Source organism: Thalassophryne amazonica, chromosome 3 (genome assembly GCF_902500255.1).
Source record: "Thalassophryne amazonica chromosome 3, fThaAma1.1, whole genome shotgun sequence".
Lineage (NCBI taxonomy): Eukaryota > Metazoa > Chordata > Actinopteri > Batrachoidiformes > Batrachoididae > Thalassophryne > Thalassophryne amazonica.
Genome location: NC_047105.1, coordinates 13767474 through 13794752, shown reverse-complemented (window position 1 = coordinate 13794752; position 27279 = coordinate 13767474). Strand labels below are relative to the sequence as shown.

Below are 27279 nucleotides of genomic sequence, written 5' to 3'. Positions count from 1 at the left end.
CTTATCTTAGATGCTTATAAATCAGAGTTAAGTTGCAAAGTTATTTCAAAATTATATACAGCTTTAGAGGAGTTAAAGGGGGATGCCACAGGATATGTCAAAGAAAGGTGGGAGAGGGAAGCAAACATTTTAATTTCAGAGGGGGACTGGGATCAAATACTCCAATATCAATGGAAAACAACAAGCTCTTTATTCTGGAGAGAATATGGCTGGAAAAATGTAATAAGGTAATAAGACTTCGCATATATCCAAAAAGTGGGAGATTTTGGACTGAGTGGGTCTGCTCCATCACCCCAGCTGCCTGCCTCGCTCTGCCCAGGAATGATGCCCCAAATCCCGGCTTCTCCTTGCGGGTCAGCCCGCTGTCGCGGTTCGATTGATATCCCACCAAGTCTTCAGTTCTCCCTTGGTCGGCGTCACTCCGAAAAGTAGCTGAAAAAAGCTTCTCCCGGCAGGATGATGGGAAAATCCTTCTACTGCTGTTTTTTTAAAGCTTTTTTGTGGTTCAGGTGACGCAAATTCAAGATGGCGATCGCTGAACTTTTTTCAGGTTGTGGAACAGCCAGAGTGTGACGTAGCAATCTCCGCCCCCTTGCCGCTTCTGAAGCCAAGCGTGTGACATCACACGTCGGATGCATTAAAGCTTGGGTAGGCATTGACTGAAGCTTCTGACGCTTTCAATGTGAAAGGCCCTTTATACACCATGTAAATAGGGAACTGGTGTTGGTTATGCCCCCTATGTACTTTGCTTTAGACCATGTGCTATATAGATCATGAAGACAAGCCCTAATGTATATTCCCAGAAGATCCTAAAGTATAAACTTTACCTCAGCCAGTGGTGACGTTCTACTGATTTTTGAAGAAGTGATGTAGCATTCACAGTGTGTTTGGGTGTGTGGTTGTGCATTTAAATACAGTGTTTATATAATACATATGGTATATTTGTTATTGCTGAATAGTAGATGAATTGAGACATCTACACTGAAAAACATTTTAATAAGGTCACACATCACACTGTAAATAACAATGAGCCGTCACGTTCAGCCTGGCATATCTTCAACTGCGCTCGTTCCCTTTATATTAGAGCTCTTAATCTGCATATACCTTGTACATGAGAGGAAAAAAATAGACTTTGTGGAGGTAGGCTGTGCATTATGTGCTTGTAGAAAAATGACTGATTAAAAAAAATCTTGTAGCTCAGAGCGTAAGTGAAAATGAGCAGCACTGAAATTGACGGGAACACAGAGAGCCAGAGATGAGATGTCATAGAGTGAATGCCGTGTAGGCAGTATAGAATGTAGGCAAAGACAGATGGGCCCACTTACCAGCCTGGTTTGTGGTAATGTTGACTGAAGCGTACTGAGGGGAGTAGGGACTCTGATCTGACACCCCGTTGACAGCCTGCACCTCAAAAGTATACTGCGTGTGGGCTAACAGGTCACTTATGTAGACCCGGGGTTCTGTCAGACCCAGCTGACGGGGCAAAAACTGAACATTGTCCCCGCAGCGGGTGCAGCCTCCTCGCCCTCCTCCACAGCTCTTGCAAATGATGTTGAAGACGACGTCCTCGCGGCCCCCTGAATCGCGAGGAGGCATCCAATCCAGCATGACAGAGGTTTCGTTCACACTGGAGATAACGTTCCGTGGAGCAGAAGGAACCGCTGCAAAAAACAAAAGATACTGTTGTTAACACAAGAAAGCGTGCCGTCTGATTAAACATTTGCTGAAACTAAAAATATGAAACAAAACATAAATTAGCTTTATGTAGCCAGCGGTTTCAGAGCTTTTTAGTGTTAGCTGGGTCCATCTTACTGGGACTTACTGGCCCCGCTGAGTCTGGTCTGCTTGAGGTTTCCTCCTGTCCTTCCAAATGCCTGAGGGAGTTGTTGCTTAACACTGTTACCAACATGCTTTCTCAGAAGGCCTTTAAGTTGTAAATCTGATTTGTGTGAAAAAATTTGGTTTTGCTGTGATAAATAAAAGTTGTTGAGGTAAAAGGGGTAGGTGTATATAAGTTTTGCTTCTACCTACACCCGTTCGGTTGCATGGGTTAACTGGCTGAGAAATCAATTTTTATTTATTTTGTTTTGTTTTATTTTGTTGCAAAGTTCTTTCCTTAAACTGAATAAACTTGAACTTGAGTCTCATCCTGTGGTGACATATGTTGTGATTTTGTTGCTGAATAAATAAATGGTATAGTTGAGGATCTAAAATGTAAAGTGATATTAAATTGCATCTGTTGGATAAGTATCTACACCAAACGTAACTTGACTCATTTCTTCTGCTAATATCCTTCACAGTACCAAACACACAGTTAATATTAATTTATATACAATTTATATTAATTTATTATTTATATTAATTATATTCCTGTGTGGAGTTTGCATGTTGCGTGTTTCCGGGTGTTTCCTCCAACATTTAAAGACATGCAGGTTAGGTGAACTGGACACTTTATAATTGCCCAGGTCTCCTTTGCAAATGGGACTAACCTGGTTAAATTTAAAATTCATGGTGTAGCAATTAACAACACAACCTTGTCTGGATCTGAAGAATGCAGAAATACTGTTAAATGTCAGGTCACACATCCTGTTTTTGGACTTTGTCTCAGCGTGTCAGACTGTGTTATTTATCTTCAGTGAATTACTGACATCTCATCCCAACTCTGATTGCACTCACTCCCATTTTTCCACAGTCTGTTCCTAAAAGTGTCTCAGCTGTCCTCACTCTGATAGCAAATTTTCACATCAGCTACATCTTCAAAGTCACCGGAGCCCTTTGCACTGTGACCTTGTTGTGATGTAGGGTCTCCTGTTTGCATGATAGCGTGGTGGACATAATTAATAATTCCATTTAAGTAATCTCTGTCATTGCATATTTTGTTATGTTGGGCTTTTACCACATGTATTGATGGCGGCAACAACATATGCTGCAACAGTTGTGTGTGTCCTCGAGCAAGCATGCAAGAAGCAGGCAGACATTTTCAGCTGCTGTGATCAGACTTTGAGAAGACTTCCCACATCATATAACCTGAACCGGCCTTGGTAGATTTCAGAATACTTTGGCAGAAAGGTTAACATGCAGTACACGTGCTGTTGTTTGACTTGTACCAAAGCAGATCCAGTACAGTTTTATGTCAGATACCCATCTTGACCACCTCCAGTTCTGCACTCAGAAACACACAGCTCCTGGACTTTCCAAGCAGTTTCCCACCCAAGTACTAACCAGCAGCTGCTTCACTTCTGAAACTTGACGGCACGGACGGTGCATGCATTACCCGTGTGCATCGCTGAAATATCAAGAGCACACGTTTGGATGAGCATTCCTTTGTATAAGCAGAGCTGTTCTTCTCTACTTTGTAACGTGATTATTTATGGGAGAAAATGAAAACATTCGACAAATAAATAAATATGCATCAAAACTAAATTGTTCACCCTTCTACGGGAAAAGTCCGATCACCAATACAAAGTAAACAACAATGTCCTGTACTGTCACTACTGTCATCTAGTGGCACGATGTTGCAGTCACCGTTATATGCAGTGACTGCCAACACACAATGGCCACAGCCAACAAAAAAATGTGCAATTATTATTGGTAGGGATGGAACAAGATGACTCATATACAGTCCAAGTCACCAAGACCTTAATGACTCAAGAGCGAGTCAAGACAAAAAGTGCCCTGACACTTGCACAAATTGATCCGCACACTTGCACACACTCTGCCGTGCAGGAGAGAGTAAACTCATTGTAAACTGTGCATGGCTTCATGCAAGTGCGCAAAGAAAATTTTGAAATGTTCTAAATCTGCATCACGCATTAATTACTTGAACTTCACATGAACATTACGCAAACAATTAAAAAACACTGCATGAGTGCGAGTGATTGTGTCAGCGCATCACAGCGCAGCTCGTCTGAACGATTATAACGAGATGTTAAATCTATCATAAACATACTTTTACAGCTACTCACAAGAAGGAATGAACATGCAACTGTTTTACCAAGTCATTACAATATAAACACAAACAATTACCTTTTTAGACAGTTCCAAATGCTTTCTGCACCTCATTAAGCACATGAGAGAGAGAGCGAGAGAAAAGCTGCAGATAAAACGGTCCTCTGTGATTCCAGAAGCGATTCAAGGTGTTTTCAACAGCCAACTCTGAGATGAAATGATTAATCCGCTACAAAATAATTATTTTGTATATGCAACATCCAGCTCACAAAGTGCAGCGTCCAGTGGAACAAAGCACGGCATCAAGCTGGGAACACAGTGGGTGGGGTCGTCACGACGAAGTGTGTGCAAGTATGCGGATCAAAGTTGTGCAAGTGTCAGGGCACCTTAAGACTTTGGGATTTTGGAATGGTCAAGACCAAGTGAAGACTGAGTCATCCGAGGAAGCGAGACTGAGTCAAGACAAAGACCACTAATTATTGGGATATATTCAGGCATGCACATATCTGGTGCTCATGGTGCTCATGTTGGCTACAAATTAATGATGCACATCAGAAAACAAGGCGTGTTGCGCTTTCTACTGCACATCTGGATATATTGTTGCTGGTATCAATATATGCTGTAACAATTCAGACACTGAAGATGAGAAAACTCAGGCACATAGATTCTTTGAGGTCTTTGTTACGTCCACGCAGTGCCTCGCCTCTAGGGATTTCCATTTGCACACTTAATTTCCCATGCTGCTGCCCCCTTTAACAAGTGTTTTCTTAACTTCTACTCTTGACAATTTTCCTCATAGACAGTCCCAGAGAGTTACTGTTTCTCCCAACGAGAAATTCTTAGCAGCTCAACATCCCATAACTTTCCACATGGTTTTACATGTTGAGTGACAACCCAAACAAACAAACGAGAACTGTTTACTTTTTACAACCATGTGTGCCTGATTATGGTAGATATTGCCTCAAGACTAATGGGATAAAAAAAAAAAAAATCCATTCCGCCCACATCCTAAATCTGAATCGTTCATTTTTTTCCCCCCCCCCCATTTAACCTCTTTTTAATTGGCAGCAATTAACAGATATCCGGATCTGGAGGCAAGCCCACTCGAGTGGCCTTCTCAGCGTCTCTCATATACATGGAAACATAACTCCTCCTTGGCATCTCCTTCCTGGGGAGGAGGACTAATATCCCTCCATTAGCTGGCGGGCTGCTCTGATGGGTCCGTTCCCCTGCTTTAATCAGGCCGAGCCCTGCTGCGCTTAATACGGGTGACGTGACGCTGCTGCTTTCTCATTCACAACAGCTGCTCAACTCCCAGAGCTGGGCTTATGCAAATCTTCTTTGTTGGAGACCATCAAATCTTTTCCCTCTTCTCTTCCTTTCAACAGGCAGTGAGAGAAAGAACGCGAGGAAAAAAACACTACCGCAATGTTGAAAGGGCCTTTTTTTTAAACTCCTCACTCACTCTGGTTTTCTTTGAGTTAGACCACAGTCTATAAACCAGTTCTGTTGCTCAAACATGCACAATCACTCTCTGTCTCTCTTTCCTCTGCTTGGTTTTCTTTTCCTCAACGAGTCTTTCCCTCCCCTAATCACAGTCTGTCCTTCCGTCACTCTCCCCTTCTGTCAAATTCAAATTCAAGCAGCTTCATTGGCATGACAAGAGAGCGTCTCGCTTGGACTCATTCTCCATGCCTGCCCTGCACAAAGCTGCGTGTCCTGCCCCACTAACCTCTGGTCCAGCTTGGACTGTGTGCTGTATGATGTTGAGGGAGGGGTGCCGAGCGCTGTGTGTTGGATCAGACCTGTCAGCCGCGTGTTCGTGTGAGGGACGCCTCTGACAGCGCTCCTCTGCTTGGACTTACACAGACTACCAGCGTCCTTTGATCCCAGGCTCTTCAGCTCGTGGATACAAAATGTGTCTGTGCCACAGAGCGCACACGTGAAATCAAGGACTTTGCGAGGATGCACTCAACGTCTGTGCACCACATTTGTGTTCACCATGCATGCACATAAATAACATGACAGATAACACAGCCACAGTACTTTACATACTTGTGCACGGCATCTGGAGGGGGTCGGAGTCTGTGCGGTAGTATCCATTGCGACAAACACAGTTGATGGCGCCTTCATTGGTGGTCCGACTGTTGATGGGACACTGCATGCAGGGCTGGTCACCTTGAGTTGGCTTGAAAAACCCAGACAGACAAGCTGAAAGGCAAAAGAGAATAAGGTTGAAAAATCACAGTGCATTTCACAAACACTTCATGTAATATTAGCGTGCAGAATATTATTCTGTTTTGAGTCAACAAGTTGCATATCTAATAACTGGACCCTGGTTAGACCCAATGTCCATATAGATTTGGATTTTGCCCCCCCCCCAAAACGTCTTGTCTCAGCGGTTTTATCTTTTGAGAAACACGTCACAATATCACTGCAACACTTTTTCAGGCAACTGGGAGAAGATGTTCATTTTTACTTATATGTCAGAAACGGTGACAGAAAAGTAAATAAAAAGAAAGAAACGCTCATCTGTTATAGTAGATTGGACAGACGTGTGGTTCCTGCTGAGGATGAGTACTTTTTATCAGTGTACATTATAAGCTAGTCATTAGCTGTTAAAGCCCTGGTCACACTGAATAATAAAGCCATAAATAATGAGCCACGTATGGATTTGTCAGAAATTTCAGTGATTATTCGAATAATGAGCCACGTATATGATGTCCTTCTGAAGGAATTCAGGAAACAGATGTTAAAAAAGGCTACAAGGACTTTGCCAGAGTGGAACCTGCTTTGTTGCAGGTAGCCTCTAACAGCCTCATACCCACCACTAACATGCCTCTAACATCCTTGTTTGTCCTCGTAGTACCTCATACACAAATCACCCCACGCTATTTTTGCTAAAATTTGAACTTCACGAAATTAGTGCCATGGTTAGAGATGAACCTTGTCAGCCAAATAATCTGCATCTAAGAGCCTCTATTCTCCCACGTTTCCAACTTGCATAAAAAAAAATTCATGTTATGTGGCTCATTATTCAGTCTGACCAGGGCTTTACTGTTGTTACAACAAATCCCAGGCACAGTCTTCTCCACCCCGCTGAAAATGCTCAGTATTTTTCCATAAAAAAATTAAAACAAGAACAACAACAAAAAACCAAAAACCATTATATGGACATGGGGCCTTAGCTGTTAAAATGTTGCTCTGAGAGCACACATCTGCCAAGACTGAAGGACATATTTTAGCCACAGGTTCCATAAAGAGGAATCTGAGCGAGATCTGTGGGATGTGACAAGCCGGCGTTCTCATTTAGATGAGTGCAAGATAAATTGGGCAAGAAACCTACAACTCTATTTTTTCACCTTTTCCTTGAACATACAAACAAAGTATTTATTTCTGATGGCGTGAACGCAACACAATGTTTAAGCTTTTATGGTACTTTTTACCACAAGGTACTTCGTTAAGATGCATCCCTTATTTCTGCTATTCACTGACAGACATTTTCTATGTTATGAACTCATAAATAAAATATATCCACTGATTAATTGGGTGACTGTTCTGACAATTACAGCAGAAGTCTAACAAGTGGAATACGGAGTGAGAGGGATCAGAGGGCTGACACATGCCGTGCACGCTCTACACACCACGCTGTAAAAGTACCAGCAAATATGCCTATGTCTGTAATGGCGTTTTTGATTATATATGACTTCATCGTGTCACTTCTGTGTCACTTCATTGTGAAGTCATTCATTCCAATCGATTTCAAAAGTTAATGAAGTTCTACCTAATAAGTTACGAGAAAATCAGTTCAATAATTTCTGTGTGATTCTGCTACCAGATACACAAACAGCAGAGCTGTGGAGGAGGTAATTACACAACCATAGAATACAGTACTCTCAAAATGTAGCGACTTATACAAGCATTTAAATAATCTTTGAATAAACACAAACAGAAATTCCTCCTGCACAGTAACTATGGCAATGTTTTTCAAAAATCTCTTACAGGAAATGTTATGAACTACGAACCATGTGAATATTTTTTCCCATTGTGGTCCTTCTCTCTCTCTTTCTCTCTCTCTCTCTTTTTGCATTATGTGCAGATTGCCCCATTTTCTCCATTAAATGGCACAAAGACTGGGGGGGTCACTTGCATATTTTCCTTCATTGTAGCGCCGTGCTTCGAACTCTAAGCCACACCCACTCTTAACTACATATATATTCATAAGTGCCATAAAAGAATTCAGGACTTCCCCTTTTGTCTTTTCTGGAATTTCAGCTGAAAATCAAATCAAATCAAATCAATTTTATTTATATAGCGCCAAATCACAACAAACAGTTGCCCCAAGGCGCTTTATATTGTAAGGCAAAGCCATACAATAATTACGGAAAAACCCCAACGGTCAAAACGACCTCCTGTGAGCAAGCACTTGGCGACAGTGGGAAGGAAAAACTCCCTTTTAACAGGAAGAAACCTCCAGCAGAACCAGGCTCAGGGAGGGGCAGTCTTCTGCTGGGACTGGTTGGGGCTGAGGGAGAGAGCCAGGAAAAAGACATGCTGTGGAGGGGAGCAGAGATCAATCACTAATGATTAAATGCAGAGTGGTGCATACAGAGCAAAAAGAGAAAAACACTCGATAAGCTTAACTATAACTATAAGCTTTAGCAAAAAGGAAAGTTTTAAGCCTAATCTTAAAAGTAGAGAGGGTGTCTGTCTCCCTGATCAGATCAGAAATGGGAGCTGGTTCCAGAGGAGAGGAGCCTGAAAGCTGAAGGCTCTGCCTCCCATTCTACTCTTACAAACCCTAGGAACTACAAGTAAGCCTGCAGTCTGAGAGTGAAGTGCTCTATTGGGGTGATATGGTACTATGAGGTCCCTAAGATAAGATGGGACCTGATTATTCAAAACCTTATAAGTAAGAAGAAGAATTTTAAATTCTATTCTAGAATTAACAGGAAGCCAATGAAGAGAGGCCAATATGGGTGAGATATGCTCTCTCCTTCTAGTCCCTGTCAGTACTCTAGCTGCAGCATTTTGAATTAACTGAAGGCTTTTCAGGGAACTTTTAGGACAACCTGATAATAATGAATTACAATAGTCCAGCCTAGAGGAAATAAATGCATGAATTAGTTTTTCAGCATCACTCTGAGACAAGACCTTTCTAATTTTAGAGATATTGCGCAAATGCAAAAAAGCAGTCCTACATATTTGTTTAATATGCGCATTGAATGACATATCCTTGTTGTGTGGGCCGCTGAAGAGGAGGTACTGCTGGCCCACCACCACCAGATGGCGCCCTGCTGGGAGTGCGGGCTTCAAGCATGAGAGGGCGCCGGAGCCACTGGGAGTGACAGCTGTCATTCATCATCAGCACCAGCTGTCACTCATTCAACTCATCACCATCACCATAAAGGCCGGACTGCAACTCCACTTCCTCGCCGAGAAATCAGCTACCTTGGAGGTAATTCTCTGCTAAACCGAAAACACTGACTAATAGTCTGAACTTCTTTGCAACCGTTTTCCTGTGGGTGTTGCCTTATCTGTGGGATTGGCGTTTGGTGTGATCAGCGACGGCTTCGCTTCACACCCCAACCAGATAAGTGGTTAGACAGGAGCTGCACGAGTGTGTGACTGGAGGTGGAGGTGCTCCCTCCCAAAAGAACACAGACTGTGGGATTACTGAGTGTGCGTACTCACACTCACCTGTACTGTTTCTGTTCTCTGCCAGCAGTGCCAGGTCTGACAGCTGGAGACGGTGACCACCTGGGGACCCAGGACTTGGCGGCTCCGGTGTTCTTCAGATCCGTTGGCGGTGAGGGCCGTGTGGGATCCGGCTCGGTTCTGGATGGGCGTCTCCTATCCTCAAGCCTGCCCACACGTCACCCAACGTAATTGACTGTAGTTCCAAACTGGTTGTTGTCTGTATTCCGTTGTGCACAATTTACAACATTAAATTGTTACTGTTTTGCTTATCCATTGCCCGTTCTTTTACGCCCCCTGTTGTGGGTCCGTGTTCCTACACTTTCACAACAATCCTGATCAAAAATGACTCCAAGATTTCTCACAGTATTACTAGAGGTCAGGGTAATGCCATCCAGAGTAAGGATCTGGTTAGACACCATGTTTCTAAGATTTGTGGGGCCAAGTACAATAACTTCAGTTTTTCCTGAGTTTAAAAGCAGGAAATTAGAGGTCATCCATGTCTTTATGTCTGTAAGACAATCCCGCAGTTTAGCTAATTGGTGTGTGTCCTCTGGCTTCATGGATAGATAAAGCTGGGTATCATCTGTGTAACAATGAAAATTTAAGCAATGCTGTCTAATAATACTGCCTAAGGGAAGCATGTATAAAGTGAATAAAATTGGTCCTAGCACAGAACCTTGTGGAACTCCATAATTAACCTTAGTCTGTGAAGAAGATTCTCCATTTACATGAACAAATTGTAATCTATTATGAAAAATGGAAAATATTTCATTCCCAAATAAAAGAATTCCTTCACATTCACATATTTTCTTTTTTACTATAACTAACTCATCCAACACCGTGATTATGCTTCTTTTGATTCATTCATGGGTGGACTTGCTGTTATACTTCAGATTGATGCCGTGTTGCAATATACAAAAGTACTGCAGCTTCAGATGATAAAATGTTGACCTGACATGGCAGAGCAAAATTCATCTTTCCACAAATTTGGGTGAGTTCTTCAGAAGCAGTAAAGCAAACTCATGCAATCACACTACCCCCACATCAACTACAAAATACATACTTCATCATGCAACTATAAAATGCTCTCAGCTGTGTGTCAAGCTTTTTGACTCATTAGTCCATGTACTATTGTGTTTTTCTTGGTAAGAGTGATTTTCACCCCCCACCCCCAAATCCCAGACACACAAACTCTGTTGTGTTTTTAAAAGTTCATCTTGGCTGTTTTGCAAATTCTTGGATTAGAACCCGAGTGTAGCATGTGTGCACACCAGAGCATGTGCTGTCACTTAACATACCGTAAGGACTGTTAAATTCAAAAATAAACAAGACTAGCATGTTGCCCGTGGAGATCCACAGACATGGTGTGTGATTCCAGAATGTTTTCAGAACATTAGACCTCAACAGTTCGTAGAAACGTTTTATTTCCTGTTAATTACATATATTTTTAATGTTAATTTACTGTCAATGCATTTATAAATTGTTTGGGCTCTTGTTATCATATACACACACTATTATTATTATTATTATTATCATTATTATTAGTAGTAGTATTTTATATTTATTTCTATTTTGTCAATTGATTTTTAAATGGATCACAATGTGTCCATTGTGGTCCAAAAAGTGTTTTCACTTTCTTGTATCATCCATGTATTTTTAACATATTTACAATTATATTATGTACTTACATTGAACTTACTAAAAAAAACAAAAAACAAAACAACAACAAAAAAAACAAAACAAAACAAAACAAAAATCACGCATGCACACATGCTTTCAATATATAGAAGATTTACCGCCCCCTACTGGATTGGCGTGTGAGTCCAGAGTGTAAATATCAGTCCATTGTTCAGCGTTGTTAGTTAATATATGTAGCTTCTCCAAAAATATTAGTCCTATCAAAGTTCGGTTTTGGCGCCGTTCATCCTTCACCTAAAATACAAAAACATACCAAAGAGCAAACAGCAGCTCTCCCCAGTTTGTACGTGATCAAAAGTGCACGCACACAGAGCTTTTTGTCCTTTCTACAATCTGCTGTAAGCACATGCTTTTAATTAGACAAAGAGAGACTGGGGTGGAAGACATTAAAAGCACTACGCTTTTCACTTATGGGACACATCATGACACTTAAGTCATTCATGGTAACAGCAACATAACACTTAACTAAACTGTCTAAACCAACTGAACTACAAAAACACAATAAATCAATAACACTAACAACACTGTTAAACTAACATCAACAATAATAACATTTAAAACCCCCAAACCCTGAACTCCTATGGTGAATTGCAGAAAACAATGTCCATTGTTTTCTGGTTAGCTAAAATCACTAACTTGTTTTTTTTAAATTGTCCTATCAACTTTCCATTGTTGCAGCGTTCATCCTTGACCCAAAGTACATAAGCACACCAAACGGCAAATGTCAGCTCTCCCCGGTTTTGCCGTGAATGAAGCCATACACATGCACGCACGTATACACACAGAGGCCACTTGGCTATTGTAATACAGATGGACAAATAAATGTGCAATGGAAAACACGTAGTTTTATTTGATGCAGTTTGGACAACAGACAGCAAATTTTTGCAGAAAGCCCTCAGCTTGTGATGAGTGACGTAAGGACTTTTATATTCGACAAATAAGCAAAATTGACAGCATATTGGATGTTATTTTACAGAAATAAACATGGATTGCTTCCCTACAGTGCTAGAAACACTACAATAAAAGCATGAGTCCATTCAATTTATCTATTTATTTTAGTCAGCTTTTTAATGTGAGATTTTGTGTATTCTTGTAGTGTACTTTTATTATTGAAATTTCTTTTGTGTAGTGCATTGATTCTGGGAAACCCCTATAAAAGTTATAGTATAGTTACTGTTCATAACCATATGATTTTTCGCTATACAAGCTGCACTGGAGTATAACAATCCCCAAAAGTAGTGTGTATATATATATATATGTATATATATATATATATATATATATATATGTATATATATAGTTATGTCTTTACATTCAATAAATCATTCAAAAATGTTTGTGCATTTACTCAGTTTCTTTTCATCATATAAAGAACATATGAGAGATTCATGTGTCACAACAAACAGGGAGGAATGATACAATTTCTCTTAACACCAGGGTGTACTGCATTTTTGGTTGTAAGATGCATTACAAGAAAACTGAAAATATTAAACTCCACAAACTAAACCACATCTGCAACAGACAACAATTCATCAGAGCAAAGTTAGATTTATAGTCTGGCAGAGCGTTGCATATGAGGCAGCTGTGCAGATATGGCTACATGGAAGCACATGATGCGTTTGCTTTGAATTATTCAATGTACTGTAGGTGATGAAGAAATCTCTCCAGTGGCCTGTTTTCTCTTAAGTGCACTTTTAAGCCTCCCTTCCTGCAAACCTGAGAGGATAGTCATGTTCCAAATGAAAACCATGACAAGTATCACACAGCAAACACTAAATTCTACACTTGTGTGTGTGTGTGTGTTACTGAATCACAACCTTTAAACGGCACCGCCCTGTTTGTATGTTGCCATAAGCAACGATTAGTTACAAAAAAACAAGCGCTGCTTTCTGTAAAATGCCCTTTTCTGCTCTCTCTCTCCTGAGTCACAATCTACCTACCCTCAAAGAAGAAAGAACAAAAAAAAAAAAAAAAATCACCTTGTTTTTCAGCCTCACCACCTGTGCCATGTCAAGAGTTTTTTTTTTTTTGGCAGACTCTTTTGCTTAAGGCATTCCAGCTTCCATTTGTTCCATCAATAAATGGGAAGATGAAAACTTCATATGTGGGATGCACCACATATCTGAAGTGAAAAAACCCTCCAGTCTGTCTGTCTTTATCTTTCAGTGTAAAAGAAAGAGGGGAAAAAAATGTCCTGTACTCTGTCTGCCGTATATTTTCTTCTATCTCGACTAATTATTTTAGATCTACGGGACTGTTTTCGACATGAACTTTAATTCAGATGCATCCCTTATTGCTGCTATTCAATGACTGACATTTTCTATGTTATGAACTCATAAATAAAATATATCCATTGATTAATTTTGAGGCTGTGCTGACAATTACAGCTGAAGTCTAACAAGTGGAATACGGAATAAAAGGCATCAGAGGGCTGACACATGGTGCACACGCTCTACACACCATGCTGTAAAAGTACCAGCAAATATGCATATGTCTGTAATGGTGTTTTTGATTATGTATTACTTCATCATGTGACTTCTGTCCGACTGGAATGAATGACTTCATTGTGAAGCCATTCATTCCAATCGATTTCAAATATTTTGTTGAACAATATGTGCATTAGGCTCCGTATTTTACTTGATCTTTGACAAAGCTACTCCAAAACATAATCACGTCAAGATATCTATCCAAGTAATACTCCAACCAAGTTTGAAGGAAATCATTCCAACTACCTTTGAGTTATCTTTTCCACATATGCACACACACACACACACACACACACACACACACACACACACACACACACACACACACACACACACACACACACACACACACACACACACACACACACACACACTCTAACAGCAGTGAAACAATACATTGCTATTGCCGCTTTGCTGACATGCGGGGTAAATATCTGTAGCTACGACCATTTAGCAAAATTATTCTGACATTCCACCTCAGTGTTTTCAGTGGACGGATGTATCCACGATCGCACAGACAGTCCTGGCTGGGCTCTATTTTTTCCATGTTCTTCCAACGCCAACACTGACTAATGCCTGGAAAATGTAAAACAGTCAATGACAGATGCATGCACTAGAAAGAATGGACGGCAATGCACGAACATACGTGTGGGCACCCCGATGATTTCCATGATTTTCCTTTATAAATCATAGGTTGTCTGGATCAGCAATTTCAGTTAAATATATCATATAGCAGACAAACAGTGATATTTGAAAAGTGAAATGAAGTTTATAGGATTTACAGAAAGTGTGCAATAATTCTTTAAACAAAATTAGGCAGGTGTATAAATTTGGGCACCCCCACAGAAAAAAATACATCAACATTTAGTAGATCCTCCTTTTGCAGAAATAACGGCCTCTAAATGCTTCCTATTGCGTCCAGTGAGACTCTGGATTCTGGCTGAAGGTATTTTGGACCATTATTCTTTACAAACATCTCAGGTTTGTTGGTTTCTGAGCATGGACAGCCCACTTAAAATTGTACCACAGATTTTCAATTATATTCAGGTCTGGGGACTGAGATGGCCATTGCAGAACATTGTACTTGTCCTCTGTATGAATGCCTTAGTAGATTTTGAGCAGTGTTTAGGGCAGGGGTGGGCAACGAGGGCCGAGACAGTGCAGGTTTTCCTTGCAACCAATCACCTCAGCAGGTGGGTTAATGATGAGTTTCTCCACTGAAAATGAACACCTGATCATTAATGATATCACCTGCTGAGGTGACTGGTAGCGAGGAAAACCTGCACTGTCTCGGCCCTTCATGGCACACGATTGTCCACCCCTGGTTTAGGGTCATTGTCTTGTTGAAAGATCTCGCCATGGTGCAACTTCAAATTTGCCACTGATTGATGAACACTGTTCTCAAGAATCTGCTGATATTGACTGGAATCCATGTGACCCTCAACTTACGACTGTGGAAGAAGATGGGGGTAACACCATTGGCTAACATTAAGCCCACTCTGTTTCTTGCTGATTTTCTGAGCACAGACACAGGAACCATGCAAATGCATATCATTGCACTCTGATCAGATTTGTGATTTGATTAGGCGTATAAACTTAAATGGATTCAAATGGAGCTCTTAAGGCTCAATATGATCAACTGGAGCTCATTATTTCAAACAAATATCTTATGGCAAGGCTTCTTTTGTTGGCTGCAAGAAAATGAAAAAAATGCATGAGACCAAAATGAAAGCACTCTGGGAAATTAGAACATAAACCAGAAAAATGTGGTGGTGGGTCGTCTTAACGGCTCATTTGGGCCATCCTAACTATCTCTGGTGGGATGTATAATTACAAAATAAAACGGAAGCCATCATAAACAGTTTATCACTGTGTATTAGCTGTGACATGTTGTTCTTACATGATTAATGGGGGGTGGGGGGGCATGGTTTTGGGTACAGTGGGAAACACGGGGCCTGGGCATTCACACTGACAGTCACCAGGGCCCATGAATGAGGCCCAGGCAACAGCTACGTGGTGATCTGGGATCAGATCTCCGTGACACACTGAGGTCTACGGGAGAGCAAAAGAAACAGCGTAACGAAGCAGCAAAGAAAAGATAAATGTGATGATGGAGACAAAGAGGAAGAGAAAGAAGCTGGGAGCTTTTTACTGAAACAAATGATTGTGTTACTGTTTATTTGCTGCAGCAGTATGCAGACTGTGATCACTTTGGTTATATACAAATATTTCACTTTCATTTATTTTTTTCAGGAAATAGCAGACGCCTCGGAGCAAACTGTACAGAACGCACGTGCGCTTGCTGTTGCGCAGCCTCAGTTCTTCAGCCTCATACATTATCCTCTACAGTCTCCAGATCTGAACCTGAATAACAATAAGGGCTGAGGGGACCTCTGGTAACTCTGGTGGTTATGGGTTTGTGAGGTTGCTACTGCTACCTACCCTGGTCACTACACGCACCGGGAAGATGTCCTCTGTCAGACTCCTTACTGTCAGACAGGTGGAAAAGCAGACAGCTTCATATCGTTTGTAAAAATACACTGAAGTTTTCTTGAGTGCCAATTTGGTATTTCAGAAGGGCCATACCAGTGTCTCATACAAACAACTCCCACAATTAGTAACGTTATAAATCAGTTTGTTTTATTTCTTGTATGTTGGCAGGATAATGGAATTTGTTCCACCATACTCTGCTGTACTATGTACCTACTGTTCCTTTACAACCAGGTGGTCATGAGGGGCTGAGACATAGTGAAGGTTTTCCTTCCTATCAATCACCTCAGCAGATGATTTCACAGGTGATCAGGACTTGAACAGAGGAGCTCATCTGTGGAAACACCCGCTGAGGCGATCACTTGCAATGAAAACCTGCTGGCACACTGTTGCCCCACCCATCTTTGCAAGCATTTAGCCACGAAGAGCCCAGATGTTTACAAGCTCAGTAAAAAAAAAAATTGCACCATTTATGCATACTGCACATGCACAGCAGAAGGTTTTTGAAGAGAATGTGAATTTGTGAAGTTTCCTTAAATTTAGGTGCTTGCTTAAACAGGACCCATTGCACCTGTATTATAATATATCTGAAACAGAAGTTTTCTCTTTTAGGCTCTAACAAAATGACATGCATTAAACATCAGGTCATCTGTAAAGATATATTCTTCACAACAGCATTTATAGACAAAACTAGATTTTATTTCATTTGTTTAAAAGCACATGCTTCTCCCTATAATCCAAGGTTACACTTTGGCAATGGCTCATATATTTTTATGGATTCCCCCCCCCCCACCCCCACCCCCATGGCTATAAATATGCTTTGATGCCATATAGTCATTGACATTATGGACATGATAAATGCAGTGACCACATTTTCAGCAGTCAAGCGATATATCTCCAATTCACATTCTTGGAACACTTAAAGCTGAATATGAGAATGCAGTAACTGACATCAGCAATTCATCAGAAGATTGGTAAATGCTCAGGGTGTGTATCTCTCCCTTATAAAACAATACAATATAAATGTAGATACAAGGGCTATGATACTTTTTACTGTGGAATGATCTGATGGGATGCAGTTCGATTCAGTGTGATATGATGCAATCCAATACAAGTTTCTTAATGCAGACATTAGTTTTCCATGACAAATTACAGTGAGCCAAAAGTGCCATTGCTTACCTTCAAATATGTATTTTTATAAAAAAATCTGGGATTTGTTTCAGGTTTTTATTAGTGTGTTGCAGAAAAATTGGCGCTGTGTCTATGGAGTTAAATCAAGGCCAAAGTTTTGTAATCTCAAAATAAAAAAAGATTGAAAAAATACATTTTGAAACTGAAAATTAAAGTTTTGTAATCTGAAAATAAAAGATTGAAAAAATTAATTTTGAAACTGAAAATTAAAGTTTTGTTCTTGAATTTTATAATTATTATCAAAATAAAAATAAGTGTAAGATATATATTTTTCAGTTTAAATAAATTTAATTTATTTACAGGTATCAAGACAATACAGTGGAGAGAAAGTGTTAAGTCATTATCTATCAAAGTACCCACATTTCCTGAATGCAACATCATGTGAGGACTGATTGCTCTGCTGTCACTCACAATTCCACGCCCCTCTCAATCGAAGCCACGCCCTCCCACGCCAGAATGGGGACAAAAGTTTAAAACTGAAAAAATAAGATCTGAAAGTGAAAAAAAGATCTGAAGATGAAAAAAAGAAATATGAATGAAAATAAATTATTTGATCAAAAAAACTACAGAGCTTAATCAAAAATTTATTTAAACTGAAAAATATATATCTTACACTTATTTTTATTTTGATAATACTTTTTAAATGATTATAAAATTCAAGAACAAAACTTTAATTTTCAGTTTCAAAATTTATTATTATTATTATTTATTTTCAATCTTTTTTTATTTTCAGATAACAAAACTTTTGGCCTTGATTTAGCTCCATATGTGTCTATCTGCCATTTGTTCACCACTGGGGGCAGCATCCCATACAGTAACAGAAAGTGCAGCAGAGAAGAAGCCAGCTGTGGTTAGCACAGCATAACCTTCCAGCCCTGAACTGGTAGAAAAGTATCAACAAACTGTAAAATTAATGTAAAGTTTAAATAGTATAATTACAGTATCTATTATTCCACCTCCCACTTTTCAACATGTTGGTTTTTGTTGGTTCTTGTAAGAGCCTCTTGCCAACATGAGACTTTGAAAATGTGGAGGTAGCAGCCAAACACGCTAAACCCAACCGATTTATAGTGTTATAATCGAGTCATTGATCAGTTCATAGTACATGTAGACTGATTCAGGGGGCAGGTTTTAAATGTACAATAGAGTAGAATAGAATAGGGCCTTATTGTCATTGTATATACATACAACGAAATGTGTCCTCTGCATTTAAAACCCATCCTAATTGCAGTTAGACACAATCCAACCACTAGGAGCAGCCACAGTCCAGCGCCTGTGGGACCAACTCCAGATGTAGAGACTGTGCCTTGGTCAGGGGCAGAAAAAGGAGCAGACCTGAAATAAGCATGCTTTTGATTGTGAAAGGAAAACTGGAGTGCCCGGAAGAAACCCACGCAGACACTGAGAGAACATGCAAACTCCACACAGAAAGGGTGGGAAGCGATCCCACCACCTTCTTGCTGTGAGGCACCAGTGCTAACCACTAAGCCACCATATAGTCACATTGATGTAGTCACATCTATTACATTAAAATAGATTTTCAAATCATACTGGTTAATTGTTACACCCCTTGTACACATTTCAAAAAAGAATAAATAGATACAGTGAGGAAAATAAGTATTTGAACACCCTGCAATTTTGCAAGTTCTCCCACTTAGAAATCATGGAGGGGTCTGAAATTTTCATCTTAGGTGCATGTCCACTGTGAAAGACATAATAATTTTAATAATTTAATAATTTATTTGTATGTTAGTGCTGCAAATAAGTATTTGAACACCTACAAATCAGCAAGAATTCTGGCTCTCACAGACCTGTTAATTTTTCTTTAAGAAGCCCTCTTATTCTGCACTCTTTACCTGTATTAATTGAACCTGTTTGAACTTGTTACCTGTATAAAAGACACCTGTTCACACACTCAGTCAATCATACTCCAACCTTTTCCACCATAGCCAAGACCAAAGAGCTGTCTAAGGACACCAGGGACAAAACTGCCGACCTGCACAAGGCTGGGATGGACTACAAGACAACAGGCCAGCAGCTTGGCAGAAGACAACAACTGTTATGATTATTTATTAGAAAGTAGAAGAAACACAAGATGACTGTCAATCTCCCTCGGTCTGGGATTCCATGCAAGATCTCACTTTGTGGGGTAAGGTGATTCTGAGAAAGCTCAGAACGACACAGGAGGACCTGGTCAATGACCTGAAGAGAGCTGGAACCACAGCCACAAAGATTAAGTAAGTAAGTAAGTAAGTAGAATTTATTTCTAAAGCACATTTAAACACAGTTTACACTGACCAAAGTGCTGTACGTAGTTAAAAATAAATAAATAAGCAAGAAATATTCAAAGAAACAAAACAACTGATTACAACATCAGCAGCAAGATACAAACACAACAATCATTGACATGACAAGACATGGCATAACCAGTTAATGGTTAATTAGTAGGGAATGCTAGTGTAAAAAGGTATGTCTTGAGCTTGGATTTAAAAACAGTAATAGATGGGGTATCTCTGATATCAGGAGGCAGATGGTTCCACAGTCGGGGACCAGCGACTGCAAAAGCTCTGTCCCCTTTTAACTTAAGACGAGTTCAGAGGACATGAAGGAGACCTTTACTGGAAGATCTCAGAGACCTGGGAGCAACAGCAGGATGAATGGCAGTAGCTATGTAGTTAGGGGCCAGGCCATGAAGAGCTTTAAAAATCATCAACAGTAATTTAAATTGGATCCTGTACTGGACAGGAAGCCACTGTAATGTGGCTAGGACAGGTGAAATATGTTCATGTTTTTTCCTGTTAGTAAGCAACCTAGCAGCAGCATTTTGCACCATTTGAAGCTGTGACACCAGTGTTTGAGGGAGACCAAAGTAAAGAGAGTTACAGTAGTCTAGACGTGAAGTTATAAAAGCATGGATAACTTTTTCCAGGTCATTGTAACACAGAACAGATTTGAGTTTTGCAATAATTCTTAATTGATAAAAGCTAGTTTTAACAACAGAAGACATTTGTTTGTCAAGATTGAGTTGGGAGTCTAGAATTACACCCAGGTTTCTTGCATAAGTTTTGACAAATGGAGTGAGGGAGCCAACATTCCTGGAGATGGAGTTAATGGATTTTGGGGGGCCAAAAATTATAACCTCAGTTTTACCCTCATTTAACTGGAGGAAGTTATTGGCCACCCAGATTTTAATTTCTTTCAGACAATCCAGGAGAGGCTGCAGGGAATTTCCAGATTTGAGTGGAAGATACAACTGAGAATCGTCAGCATAAAAGTGGAATGAAATATTAAATTTTCTGATTATGTTCCCCAATGGAAGCATATATAAACAGAAAAGAAAAGGATTACATTAGGATTACTACAAACAAATCAATATAAAGATTACATTAGTAACACATGATGCTGTCATGGTTTAAAATCCTGCAGGGCAGCAAGGTCCCCCTGCTCAAGCCAGCACATGTTCAGGCCCGTTTGAAGTTCACCAGTGACCATCTGGATGATCCAGAGGAGGCATGGGAGAAGGTCATGTGGTCAGATCAGACCAGAATAGAGCTTTTTGGAATCAACTCCACTTACCATTTTTAGAGGATGAGAACAACCCCAAGAAAACCATCCCAACTGTGAAGCATGGGTGTGGAAACATCATACTCTGGGGGTGCTCTTCTGCAAAGGGAACAGGACGACGGATGTGGTCATGTATTGCGAGATTTTGGCAAACAACCTCCTTCCCTCAGTAAGAGCACTGAAGATGGGTCATGGCTGGGTCTTCCAGCATGACAATGACCCCAAACACACAGCCAGGGCAACTAAGGAGGGGCTCCGTAAGAAGCATTTGAAGGTCCTGGAGTGGCCTGGCCAGTCTCCAGACCTGAACTCAACAGAAAATCTTTGGAGGGAGCTGAAACTCCAAACCTGAAAGATCTAGAGAAGATCTGTATGGAGGAGTGGACCAAAATCCCTGCTGCAGTGTGTGCAAACCTGGTGAAAAACTACAGGAAACGTTTGACCTCTGTAATTGCAAACAAAGGCTACTGTACCAAATATTAACATTACAACAATATCACATGTGTTCAAATACTTATTTGCAGCAGTAACATACAAATAAATTATTAAAAACAAATCGTACATTGTGATTTCCGATTTCCAATTTTTTTTTTTAGATTATGTCTGTACAGTGGACATGCACCTAAGATGAAAATTTCAGACCCCCTCCATGATTTCTAAGTGGGAGAACTTGCAAAACTGCAGGGTGTTCAAATACTTATTTTCCTCACTGTATTTACAACAAATCAAAGAATTACCGCCCATTCACCTCAGTCAAATACCCTCTGGAATTTTTCTAATATAGAAGCTGAAATTGTGTAAAGTTTTCAATATTCACCACATGTTGTTTTACTCTCTTTACAAATAATCATAAAGATGAAACAAAATCCATAAAGGTCTGTCTACTCCTGAACCATCAGATCTCACAAGTGAAGCAGAGTTGGTCCTGGTTAGTACTTGGCAGGGAGACCACTCGGAAAGACCAGAGACTGTGGGTGTTTTTCCCTCGTACAACTGGAGTTCCATCAGGAAGGGCATCGGGTGTAAAACATGCCAAATCCCAATGTGGATCTGTGCTGCACACACTGTGGCAAACTCAAGAAAATGGGAGTAGCCAAAAGACAAACAACAAACAAACGCAGGCCCGGCGACAGAAAAAAAATATTAAGGGGGCGATGAGTTTATCACAGGGGGCGGGGTCGCCCCCCCCCCCCCCCGCCCAAAAAAAGTGCGCACCGGAGGAGACGTGCCTCTGAGTGTGCGTAATAAATTGGGTGCGCTCCTGGAAAGCTCGTGTATTTAGGCTACACCATTGTAAGAGACTGACTGAGTAAGAGTAAAGAGTTATGACAGTATTTTTTTAATTATTATTTGAACGTATAGACCCTCGGTCAAGTGATCTCCTGCATACCACACAGAGCCGGTGTTCTGTCGAGATGAGGTGCGCCAAATTTCGACACTCTGAGCTATGACGTACCTTCGTGTTGTCCAATAGGAACGACGCGTCGGGCCAAAAGACGTAAGACTCGTGGCAGAAACCACTGATCTGTACAAAATGGATTGGCCCAATCCGATTGGTGCAGAAACCACTGATCTGTACAAAATGGATTGGACCAATCCGATTGGTGCAGAAACCACTGATCTGTACAAAACATTAACGTGTGACAGGACTGCTCATTTAGAGAGCAGTTTTCTGAAGAAAAATCATTGGAAATGTTTTTTTGTTGTTGTTTGTTACCTCAAAAATTCTGATTACTGTTAAAAAAAAGTTTACAACACTTGTAATTAAAATAGCTAAATAAATCAATAAATGGTTCTTTAGAAACCTTTCATCTGTAAATTAAAACCACCTGTTATTTCATATTAGATAATTTCTTGTTTAACATAAGGAACCTCAGACATTTATTTTTAGACAAATAAAATAACATGGAAACTTGTATATTTTTTAAGTCTGGTAGATTATTTATATCTCATTTCAACCAGAAAAACAAACACTAAATAAATACAAATGTTTATTATAAATGCAAAAGGAAATAATTTAACAATGACTGCAGTGTGATTGTAAAGTAGGATTTCTGTGACATAAACCTCATGATGAATTTTTTTATAGTCATTTAAACTTTAAAATATGTAATTGCCTTTAATGTTATCAGGACAGAGTCATTTCTAAAATATGAATTTGAGAACAATAAGTGGAGAGCTTCTACTTGTGCAAATGTCTTTTGACTGTGATTCGTGGACATTTTTAATGATCCGTTCATTTATTGTTAAAATACAAAATGAAACAGCTTTTTTAAAAATAATAAAATAGCTGCTGTTGAAAGAGCCTTTTATTTAGAAGCAGGTGATGTTCTGCTGGATTCTCTGGACCAGTTGAAGGTCTCTTCTGCAGTTTTTAACTCTGGTGGTGTTGCTGAAAAGCAGAGATGTTTTCTTTCGACTGGACTTCGTGGTGTTCAGCTCATCAATGGAAGTTTGGTTGTCTGCACAGAAAATGTTCCTGATTGGGACAAATAAAAATATTTCTTTAAATATAAAGAAACACTAAACAGTTTATACATAAAAAAAAAGGGGGAAAAAACGGCAAAAAAAAAAAAAAAAAAAAAAAAGATGGAAAAAAACGCCCAAAAAAATAAGTTATTTAAAGCTGAGCTTTTGTGGTGTCTGAAAAAAGCTGTAGCTTTATTTGGTAAAAATAAAAAAGACTGAACCATTTACAAATTTAAGTGTTCACTCAGATCAACTGTGCTAAAAAGCTAAGCTAACGTTAGCCGATCATTAAACCTTCACAGTTCAGTAAACGTCACGTTTTATTTTTACATTATTCTCACCTCAGTAAAGCTGCAGAACTAAACTCCGTTGGGCAAACTGGGACTTCGCATATATCCAAAAAGTGGGAGATTTCGGACTGAGTGGGTTTGCTCCATCACCCCGGCGGCCTGGATCGCTCTACCCAGTGATGATGCCTGAAGGCCGGCTTCTCCGTGCAGGTCGGCCCGCTGTCGCGGTTCAATCGATATCCCACCAAGACGTCAGTCCTCCCTCGGTCGGTGTCACTCCGAAAAGTAGCTGAAAAAAGCTTATCCCAGCAGGGTGATGAGAGAATCGTTCTACTGCTGTTTTTTAAAGGTTTTTTTGTGGTTCAGGCGACCGAAGTTCAAGACGGCGATCGCTTTTTTCAGATTGTGGAAACAGCCAGAGTGTGACGTAGCAATCTCTGCCCCCTTGCCGCTTCCGAAGCGACACGTCTGACGTCACGACGCGTTGGAACCGCCCTCTGCCGCACTGACAAGCGCAACCCGCAATCTATCAAATCCCTTGAACACAGACACATGCCATATCTGTTTGTTTTAAAATTAATTACTTTAGTTAATTAATTTGGTTTATTTGTTAAATACGTGATATTATTGAATAACTAATATTTTGCTATATTTTCCAGTATTTCTTTTTCTTTCTTTTTTATTTTTTTGATAACTCTAACATCCGAGGGGGCGAGGTTGATGACGTGAGGGGGCGTCACCCCCAAACACCCCCTCGTGGCGCCGGCTATGAACAAACGCCTCAAAGCCTTTTCTATAATCCACTATCCAGGTCCAACATGTGTTGGCATGCCTGCTACTGTTATCTGGGGGAAATATTTTGAGAATTTCCACTTCACATCCAGATGACAGATTTTAGAGTTGAAACGATGTCTGATGTGAGATGTAGAGAAAGAGGGAAGAGGAGAGTGGTGATTAGAAGACAGATCGGAGCTTTAATCCCGTATCTCCCCGCCTGCCCGGATTGCTGCTGTATGATCACCATCACCATTATTCTCAACGTGTGTGAGCTAAAGGCTGCTTGCTGGATGTTTCTTTTAACTTCAGAAAGACTTCTGCCAGGAGTATTCATTGACAATGAGCTTCTCTACCTCCTGATCCCCATACTTAAAAAACAAACAAACAAACAAAAAAAACACACCTCTATTAATATCTTTCAAAGTGTCAACAAATGCCGCTGCCACCTGGTCTCTAGGGAATGCTAACATTCTGAAACTGGGACAAATACTGAAATATGCCAACGAGTCAAGAACAAAAAAGTCACACAGAAAAGCTTAAAGGGAATTTATAAACACTTCAGACTCAATTTAGTGGTAGTCGTGTCAGAAGGTCCAGATCACCTCAAATTGGTTCCAGCCGCACGTATCCAGACGCTTAAATCTTATATTTGTAAAAACAACTTCTGTAGGCAGGGTGAACAGATAGCTTTCTCATACTGATCAAAACACAAAGTATTAGATTCAATTAAAAGTGAATTTTTAAAAAAAAATGTCGACATTGCTGAATAATAAGTACCTCTTTCACACTCTAGGCTCCCAGTTTATGACTTTTAATAACATATTTTGAGATAAAGGATTTAATTGTAGGTTTTAGCTGGACTGACTGAGTAAAGATGGAACAGTAAGAACGGTGAGAGATATGTCAGCGTTCAAGAGCGCTAGTCAGTTTTTACAGCTGGCAATTAGCTGGTCGTTTCAAAGGTTTCCTGAATGTTACAGGCAGAGATTTAAAGAGGATTGAAAAGGAGACTCGCAGACAGGAAAAAAAAAGTGAATTCAAAAAGGGTGTGTGTGTGTTTTATGCATCTCTTTGTGGGATTTTTTTTTAAATTCCTACTTAAACATGGACCACAGGAAGACCAGAAATCACTTTTGAAAGCACATCTGGGTCCAAATAAAGAAATAAGGTGTTGGTTTCTAGTGGTGTGCACAGTTCAGCTAATTAGTAACTCAACATTTTCATTTGTGTATTAGTTTTTTTTAGCTAACTTTGTGGAGCAGTAGACAATTTCAAGGTGGCATGATGCTTTGTGTGCATGGAGTGGTTCTGGTCGCACGCTAAGATGTGTCGCATGGAGATTCGTTGTTTCCTCACAGTTATTGGGAAATTAAAGACCTTTTCTGGAATGGGAATAATGCTGGTACGTAACCTGGGTGTGATATGTCCTGGGATTTGGGAAAAAATTAAATACACACACATTAACTTAGATCTCAATGTGTTCGGTGACCACATTTCATGTTGGTTTACGCAGTTTTTCCGTGTGTGAGGAGTGGCAACACCATTTTTGTTATTTACAAAGGGCGGGATGAACCAGAACCACTCCGAACATGCAGGGCACGATTCTATTAGCCTCCAATAAATTTACTTCTACTTAACTTTAAGCCTTCTAACTTTTTTTTTTTTTATAAAGCTTAACAATAAAAAAAAAAAATTGTAAACACTAAAATCACACATTTATTCCTGTTGGTGTTTATACAATCCAACAATCTGATAAGCAAAAATGACAAACTGTGCAAAGGCAACAAGCGGCACCTTGAGGAGACAGAGGAACAGGAGGGCAAGCCATTAATTAGACTAAAATTATTTTCCACCTGTATTTTTATTTAATATTTTTAAATTTATTTATTCTATACTGTGAATAAATTATGTTGAATGGAAGCTGCTGTTTAATTAAATTTGTTCATTTAATTATTTATTATTATTATTTAATTTATTTATGCTCTTGGCGTTTTAGGAATTTCCGTGCTTACCCATCATCATATTAAAATTTCCAGCTCTTTAGATCTGTTTTTCAGTGCCTGGGAGAAAGAAAAAAAAAACAAAACAAAACACACCAAAGCTAAATTCATAGAACAAATGGTTTAGCGTCAGCAATTAACTTTTCAGTTAGCGGGTTAGCGGTTGTCAAAGCTAACTTTTAGATTAACTATGACAAACGTTGAGCTGGTCAGCTACTGGGGTTCCCTGTTTAACTGGCTCTGACAAAACCAGCAGTGGAACGCAGAGAGATTATAAAAACAAAGACGTTCATTTCAAAAATTTTTATCATGGCAGACTATTAAGAAAAAAACAAAACAAAACAACATCCATCTTTCACACCACAACCTCGCTTCAACACTACTCAACACAAAGAAAGACTCTGTCCATCAGTCTGATTTAATTCTGCCTCCTCAAAAACTACATTATTTAATCAACACTACATTAAAGAAGACAAGGACGGGACAACATGAAAAGTGTGTGTAGTGTTCTAGGTGTGAAAGAGAAAAGGCTACAGGGTCTGAAAGAAAAAAAAAAATCAGACGTGCTAGTTTTTTTTGTGCGCGCAGCAGGAAAAAGTGCTGAAAGCGATGAAAACAAGCCAGCGTCAGAGGGAGTCTGTGTGTGAGTGGATGCTGGGTATTTCC

The 27279-nt window shown here is 39.9% G+C and overlaps 1 protein-coding gene across 5 annotated transcripts in view; it reads right to left on the bottom strand.

The window, feature by feature from the left end:
• The window catches only part of ephb2b (eph receptor B2b), a 337178-nt gene that overhangs the window by 72529 nt on the left and 237370 nt on the right, over positions 1-27279 (bottom strand). For all 5 annotated transcript variants that reach the window (XM_034165865.1, XM_034165863.1, XM_034165866.1 and 2 more), the window contains exons 4-5: positions 6004-6159; positions 1326-1661 (exon numbers count right to left, since the gene is read on the bottom strand). In XM_034165865.1, the coding sequence (XP_034021756.1) occupies positions 1326-1661; positions 6004-6159 (492 nt within the window). The remainder of the gene's footprint in view (positions 1-1325; positions 1662-6003; positions 6160-27279) is intronic.